Raw genomic sequence first — 8,811 nt, 5'->3', positions numbered from 1 at the left:
TTAGTGTATTGAATCATTGTAATGATTTACACCAGTTCTTTTTGGGGGCCCTATAAGGTTGTTGTCCGGTGTGAGCCAAGGCTCCGTGTTGAAGACCGTACCATAATTGGCATATAATGGTTTACTTTTATAAATTGTGACTTGGATGGAGAGTTGTCTCATTGGCACTCATACCACATCACCTATATCTGTATTTCTCCTTCGGTTTATATGACCTTGACCTCAATTTTTTGGATCATTTTAAGTTTATGTTCTAGTTGTAGAAAAGCTTTATATTTAGTACTTTCAACATACTATCAATGGTTAGTAAAGTAGGCAAGACATTTCATCGGGTGCACTGTTGTCTTAAACGATAACCATACTACATTTGGTGTATGGAATGATGGTAAGATGTACATGTCCAACTGTCAGGTTTCATCCTACCTTACCTAATTTTCATGGTTCAATGGTCAAAGTTAAGTTTTTGAGTGTTGGTCTTTTGTTCTAATACTATATGCAATAGGTCTATTATATTTGGTGCATGGAATTATTTTATGATGTACATGTAAGTCTCGCAGGTTTTATTTGTCCTTTACCTCATTTTCACACCTTATTGCTCAGTGGTAAGTTTTTGTGTTTTGGTCTAATTTTCGTAAACTTTAAGAAAAAGGTCACATATTTGTGTTGTGTAGAGGAATTGCACGCTGTACCTGTCTACCTGGCATGGTTCATCTGACCTTGACTTTGACCTAAGTTTCATGGTTCGTTGATCCATGTTTAGTTTTTCTTGGTTAAGTCTGTTTCTTAGAAACTAAAACAATAGGTCAACTATGATTAGTGTATTGATAGATTGTAAGGTGTACATGTATTTCTCCTTCTGTATATATGACCTTCACCTCATTTTCTTGGATCATGTTAAGTTTATGTGATAGTTGAAGAAAAGCTTTATATTTAGGACTATCAATAATAGTTAGTAAAGAAGGCGAGACATTTCGGCGTGTGCACTCTTGTCTTAAACTATAAGCAATAGGTCAACTATATTTGTTGTATGGAAGGATTGTAAGTTGTTTATATCAGGCAGGTATCATCGGAACTTTACCTCATTTACATGGTCCATTGGTCAATGTTAAGTTTTCATAGTTAAGTTTGTTTCTTAGATACTATAAGCAGTGAACTATGTTTAATGCAAATATTGATTGTACGGTGTACATGTCTGTCTGGCATGGATAATCTTACTTTGACCCCATTTTCATGGTACATTCGGCAATGTTTATTTATCTTGGTCGGTTTCTCAGAAACTATTAGGAATAGGTCAACTATATTTGGTGAATATAATGATTGTAAGGTGTACATGCTTTTTTCGTTTGGTTTATCTGACCTTTTCCTCATTTTCTTATATCATATTAAGTTTTTGTGATACTTGTAGTAAAGCTTTTTATTCAAGACTATCAACATAAAAGCAATGGTTAGTAAAGGAAGCGAGAAATTTCGGTGTGAGCACTCTTGTATGATTGTAAATAGTTATCAAAGGTACCCGGATTTTAATTTAGTACGCCAGACGCGCGTTTGGTCTACATAAGACTCATCAGTGACGCTCATATCAAAATATTTATAAAGCCAAACAAGTATGAAATATATCAAAAGAGAATTTAAATGTCGGTTGAACAGGATTTACTGATGCTTCTTATTTGTAAACACGTTCTCCGTATAATATTGGACCGAAACCTCTTTTCTGTTCAAATGTCTTATAATATCATATTTATCTCTGACAAAATGATATGTAACATGTTATTATTGGTGACAATAAAAAACAAGTTTGTAGTGCACACTTCCAAAAGGAAATTCACTGGGTACGAAGAGTACCAAAACATCAAACGCTACATACATAAAACAAACATGCAAAAAAGGAGACAATGTTGTATTTATTGTGATATATAAAAAGTGACATTTATTCTTAATTGAAGTACAAAAGTACAAAATCATACAAATATAACATAAGCACATTCATCAATGGATAACGATGTTAAAATAAAAACTAGTGCTGATCTTATCATCATGACCATTTTTCCATAATGTTCATCAGTGACGCACATACAATTAATAATAGACTTAGGCTAATGGTACATGAAGAGTTTATACAGTCATTTTGAATCGTTATTCTTCCTTCTACACCTTTGGTAATTGGTTTGTTTGATTTTAAATATTTAATAAATACATTACTGTCCAAGGAATCTGAAATTATAAAAAAGAATAAATTTCGAAAGATGTGCAAATATAACAAAATGAATGTGCTAATACAAAAATTTAACCTGTTGATTTATTTTTTGTAATCTACATTTAATTTCAATTGAGAGCCAGTGCTTTAACTTAGATATTCAGTAAACATCCGTAATGTTCCTATATTAAATACCTCATAAATGTAACAGTATGATAATAACATTGAGTTTACACATGAATATAAATTCAATATTTAATATTGAATTTAATTTTATCTTACCTCCTATACATTTCTAGGAATATGATTGGTTAAAAGCGTCCGCGTGGAGACGGTGTATATTTGATATAAGGTTAGTAGGGAGGCGGGACTTAATTCATACACGGTTAGTAGTGGAGTTACGTCCCTTTCTATTCCATATTAGGTAAAAAGGGAGCCGGGGCATATGTCATACACGGTTAGTAGTGGTGTTGCGTCCCTTTATAAAAACAAAACGGTACTGAGAAAAATCTTAAAGGTTTCAACAGACGAAGAAATTGATGATTAAGATTGAAATAAATTCATAAAACACATTTAAACCTATTAAATTGTTATTGCTGGCATCTGTCTTTGTAGGATCAATGAAAGTAGTTTATTAATACCAATAGTATTGAAGACTTGCTTATTTTGATAGGTCACTAGTCTAAATTGCACACTTAAGATAGTCGGTTAGATAAATTCGTTACATAGTGTGCTGGTGACCTAATATGGTATATATGGGGTCAGTAAATTCCATATGTGAATTCGAGCTTCGCTCTCACCCCATATGGAATTTAATGACCCCATATATACCGTATTAGGTCACTAGCACACTATGTAACTAATTGTGTCGGGCTGCGTAAGTGATTGTAAGTGCATCGCGTTCCCATAATTTAGAGATTTTGTATGATAATTGCTGTGTCATTTGAGTACAAACAAGTGAGCCAGTATGAGTGCACAATTAGTATCCCAAATAAATGCCAACTTTTTATGAATTCAAACACAAATCCACAAAACCAAACAAATAAAGTTGTCAAATAAAAAAATATAGCATTTTGATGAAATCATCTACAGTGTATTTGTTTTGGAATCAGTGTGGTTCTCCACAAAATAAATATTATCATGGCTCAAAAACAAGGAGATCTTTATCTACAAATCCTTTTTTTTTTTGGTAGAAGTTCTGTTCAAGAGAATATGCAGTAGATCTTTCAATTAAGCATATGGCAGTGTAGTGTATACCGTAGAAACATCAAAAGATTTAATATCATAGGAAAATGTTGTGTTTTCGAAGTACATCTTTTAATGACAAACAAAACGTCTAATTCATTTATACTTTAATAATGTCTATTATATCTTGAATGAGAAAGACTCCTAAAAATAGTATATCAAAAATACCAAATGCCAAGGCAAATTCAAAAAGGGTTAGCTCTATAAAAAAACTGGCAAAATTAAAACGGCATAATTTGGTACATGTACAATTTCGGAATTGGTACAGGCATTTTCCAAGGAAAAAGATAATAAGTGTTGTGTGCATTGAATTCAGTAGCAGTCGAACGTTTTCATTGTTAGTCATTTCACGTTTAACATATAGTTTCCCAATGACAATACCAAATTCCCTTTCGTTTTTGCCTGATATATTCAATATATTATATGTGATGGTCAGTTTTTACAACTGAGATACTTACTAAATTCTGTATGATGAATTACAACTGAGATACTTACTAAACTCTGTATGATGAATTACAACTGAGATACTTACTAAACTCTGTATGATGAATTACAACTGAGATACTTACTAAACTCTGTATGATGAATTACAACTGAGATACTTACTAAACTCTGTATGATGAATTACAACTGAGATACTTACTAAACTCTGTATGATGAATTACAACTGAGATACTTACTAAACTCTGTATGATGAATTACAACTGAGATACTTACTAAACTCTGTATGATGAATCACAACTGAGATACTTACTAAATTCTGTATGATGAATTACAACTGAGATACTTACTAAACTCTGTATGATGAATTACAACTGAGATACTTACTAAACTCTGTATGATGAATCACAACTGAGATACTTACTAAACTCTGTATGATGAATTACAACTGAGATACTTACTAAACTTTGTATGATGAATTACAACTGAGATACTTACTAAACTTTGTATGATGAATTACAACTGAGATACTTACTAAACTCTGTATGATGAATTACAACCGAGATACTTACTAAACTCTGTATGATGAATTACAACTGAGATACTTACTAAACTTTGTATGATGAATTACAACTGAGATACTTACTAAACTCTGTATGATGAATTACAACCGAGATACTTACTAAACTCTGTATGATGAATTACAACTGAGATACTTACTAAACTCTGTATGATGAATTACAACTGAGATACTTACTAAACTCTGTATGATGAATTACAACTGAGATACTTACTAAACTCTGTATGATGAATTACAACTGAGATACTTACTAAACTCTGTATGATGAATTACAACTGAGATACTTACTAAACTCTGTATGATGAATTACAACTGAGATACTTACTAAATTCTGTATGATGAATAACAACTGAGATACTTACTAAACTCTGTATGATGAATTACAACTGAGATACTTACTAAACTCTGTATGATGAATTACAACTGAGATACTTACTAAACTCTGTATGATGAATTACAACTGAGATACTTACTAAACTCTGTATGATGAATTACAACTGAGATACTTACTAAACTCTGTATGATGAATTACAACTGAGATACTTACTAAACTCTGTATGATGTACTAAACTTCGTATGATGAATTACAACTGAGATACTTACTAAACTTTGTATGATGAATTACAACTGAGATACTTACTAAACTCTGTATGATGAATTACAACTGAGATACTTACTAAACTCTGTATGATGAATTACAACTGAGATACTTACTAAACTTTGTATGATGAATTACAACTGAGATACTTACTAAACTCTGTATGGTGAATTACAACTGAGATACTTACTTAACTCTGTATGATGAATTACAACTGAGATACTTACTAAACTTTGTATGATGAATTACAACTGAGATACTTACTAAACTCTGTATGATGAATTACATCTGAGATACTTACTAAACTCTGTATGATGAATTACAACTGAGATACTTACTAAATTCTGTATGATGAATTACAACTGAGATACTTACTAAACTCTGTATGATGAATAAGATTATTCTTTATAACGGTATAGCCATCACCACCTTTTATAACAAAATTCAGCGCAATCACTCTGTAAATCTTTTCGTCGTCAAGAAGCTGATATCTAGGAATCCAGCAGTCACCACATCTTGTTGAAATCGATACAACTCTGGATCCAGGGTCGTTGCATAAATCGTATGTAACCTGTATACCTGCATAAGGTGTTCATTAATTATTTAATTTGTTTTAACTATTTCAATGACATCTAAATATCTAACTATTGCTACTATGCAAATAAGATAAACGTTGCTTTTTATATTTGTACAAACCAAATTGCACGTATATGTCTGCTTTCAGCGAATATCGAAATATTATAAGTCCTGATTATCCTTGTGTTCGTATGGTACAGAAAAACATGTTGTGGGAATTATTCTTGTTTAGCATTTAAAGTTTATCTACATTATATTCAAAATGATCTTATTAAACCATGTCAATGATATTGCCCTGGTTATAAGACATGGGATACGTTGTACCACGGACAATAACAATGTCAATGGTAGTGCCCTGGTTATATGACATGGGATACGTTGTACCATGGGCAATAACAATGTCAATGGTAGTTCCCTGGTTATATGACATGAGATACGTTGTACCATGGGCAATAACAATATTAATGTCAATGGTAGGACCCTGGTTATATGACATGGGATACGTTGTACCATGGGCAATAACAATGTCAATGATATTGCCCTGGTGGTTATACGACATGGGATACGTTTTTACCACGGACAACAACAATCCATCAGCATGTATATCGACCAAGTACTAGTACTACATATGTATAAAATTGAGAATGGAAATGGGAAATGTGTCAAAGAGACAACAACCCGACCAAATAAAAATCAACAGCAGAGGGTCACCAACAGGTCTTCAATTTAGCGAGAAATTCCCGCACCCGGAGGCGTCCCTCAGCTGGCCCCTAAACAAATATATACTAGTCCAGTGATAATGAACGCCATACTAATTTCCAAATTGTACACAAGAAACTAAAATTAAAATAATACAAGACTAACAAAGGCCAGAGGCTCCTGACTTGGTACAGGCGCAAAAATGCGGCGGGGTTAAACATGTTTGTGAGATCTCAACCCTCCCCCTATACCTCTAACCAATGTAGAAAAGTAAACGCATAACAATACGCACATTAAAATTCAGTTCAAGAGAAGTCCGAGTCTGATGTCAGAAGATGTAACCAAAGAAAATAAACAAAATGACAATAATACATAAATAACAACAGACTACTAGCAGTTAACTGACATGCCAGCTCCAGACTTCAATTAAACTGACTGAAAGATTATGATTTCATCATATGAACATCAGGCACAATCCTTCACGTTAGGGGTTTAGTATCATACCATCATAACATATATGAGAAGAACATAACCCGTGTCATGCCAATAACTGTTTTTAAAGCAATTGCTTTTATGCTATCGCGTATGGCCATCTTTGTGACCCAGATCAGAGACTCCGCCCATATCAAGCCATAGTATTTTGTTAAACAGGCTCCTGGTCTGTCATTCTTTAACACCTATGTATGTTTTCTAATGCAATACATAGCTTGAAACTTTAAAAAAACGTTAGTGGATTTAAGAAGTTTCAGAATTAAAAAAAAAAAAAAAAAAAAAAAAAAAAAAAAAAGAAGTTTCAGAATATGTTCTTGTAGGTGTATTTTTGTATTTAAAGGGTCAACCGTTTGACTATCAAATAACATAGAAGTCCGAGTGAAAAAAAGTACATTTTTATAACTGCGATTCCGTTTTCCGCCGTTCGTACGATGTTTCAACAAAATATGGATTCATTTCAGTTGTTGATTTAGTATTGAAAATTTAACTGAATTATCTCCTATTAAATACGGTTTTATATGTTTAATTTGTGTTTCTTTAAGAGGTCAGGTGCTCTTGTTCATTCATAAAATTATCGTTCATTCATACATTTATCGTAAAATCAAAATCACTACACAGGTTAATGCATATTAAAAATGACTTTCTGCTAAAGTCTTTTATTTATATAAAGTCAAAACCTTCTTACACATGTACTTCTAACTAGACAACACTCATGTCAGGTTTAATTATTATATATAAGTCCCCAAACATTAACATGACAGCAATTGCTTTTACAGCCTTTAAGGCTTTGATTAGAATAAATGTGTTTAGTTCCGATGCAAAGACCTTATCAGTGACTCAATATTAACGCCAAAATATGCAATCTTTAATGACTTGACAACAGTATCGTAATAATATCCTTTCTTAATAAGTCTATTCAAAGGTTTTGTAAGTTTCTGAGGTGAATACTGACACCTTTGTGCTTTATAAAGAATATTTCCATAAAAAATTGGATGTGAAATACCTGAACGTATTAGAAGTCTGCATGCATTTTTGTTAAAAAAATTGCTTATGTCTAGAAACATTCAAGATTAGTTAAAATTTCAAAATACAACCTTTTCTTATCGGTTTGATTTAAGGATTTATTTGAAGTTCCTTTTAACACAAATGCTTGCAATATTGATGCCATTTTATTAATTGTAAAACTTGTATAAAAAAATATATTTACCTAACTTCGTTTTATGAGTTAATTTATTTTGTGCAGAATGATTTAATGAAATTAAGATTAAGCCATACATCAACGAATTTTGCCTCTAGCAAATGTAACTGATTATTTCACAGGATATAACTGAAATTTGTTTTATTTCCCTTCGTAGGTTGCATATATACTGAGATGTAGCAATCTGATGATCAATTAGTAGGCTATTATGAAAACGTTAGGCAATTGCATCGTGATTAATTAATAACCAGTGCACTGTAAGTTGTAACATTTAATAACTGGAAGAAAACAATTTGAACAGTCCTGATAATTATCAAAGGTACCAGAAATATAATTTAGTACGCCAGACGCTGAACCTTACCAATATGTTCATTTTGGATTTGCTCTAGTCGAACTATTGCAGCACCTAATTTCATACGGTACTAGCAGGTTTTTTTTTTCTCTTATGTTATTCATTTTAACCGTAGTATTGCCCTTCTGTTCGACCTATAGTTATAAAAAGTCCCCTTGGTATCCTCTCCCATTTTGATAATATCGTAGCCATATCATTGCAAATCGAATGCTTGTGGTCGTCGATTCTATCATATATGTGATTTCTATGCTACTTCATGTATTACTTCGTTTAGTTGTATCCATTTCTTTCTAGTCTTTTTCAAGATGGTTTGGTAAAGTCTTAGACTAGCATAATTTAGGCCTTGTTTTAATTATGGGCGCAATTTATGTGCCATTAAGCGTTTACTCTAAATCAACTCTTGGTTGACAAACCTATTTAAGGACGTTACAATTGT

The 8,811-nt window shown here is 32.2% G+C and overlaps 1 protein-coding gene across 1 annotated transcript in view; it reads right to left on the bottom strand.

The window, feature by feature from the left end:
- Positions 1-1,881: 1,881 nt before the first annotated feature.
- Positions 1,882-8,811, bottom strand: part of LOC139490708 (snake venom 5'-nucleotidase-like) — a 32,198-nt gene continuing 25,268 nt past the window's right edge. Inside the window, exons 8-9 of the mRNA XM_071277637.1 lie at positions 5,434-5,637; positions 1,882-2,211 (exon numbers count right to left, since the gene is read on the bottom strand). Of these exons, the coding sequence (XP_071133738.1) occupies positions 2,033-2,211; positions 5,434-5,637 (383 nt within the window). The 3' untranslated portion in view covers positions 1,882-2,032. The remainder of the gene's footprint in view (positions 2,212-5,433; positions 5,638-8,811) is intronic.

This window comes from Mytilus edulis, chromosome 10 (genome assembly GCF_963676685.1).
Source record: "Mytilus edulis chromosome 10, xbMytEdul2.2, whole genome shotgun sequence".
In the NCBI taxonomy this organism is placed as follows: Eukaryota; Metazoa; Mollusca; class Bivalvia; order Mytilida; family Mytilidae; genus Mytilus; species Mytilus edulis.
Note: the sequence above shows the minus strand (reverse complement) of the source record. Positions and strands in the feature narration are given on the sequence as shown.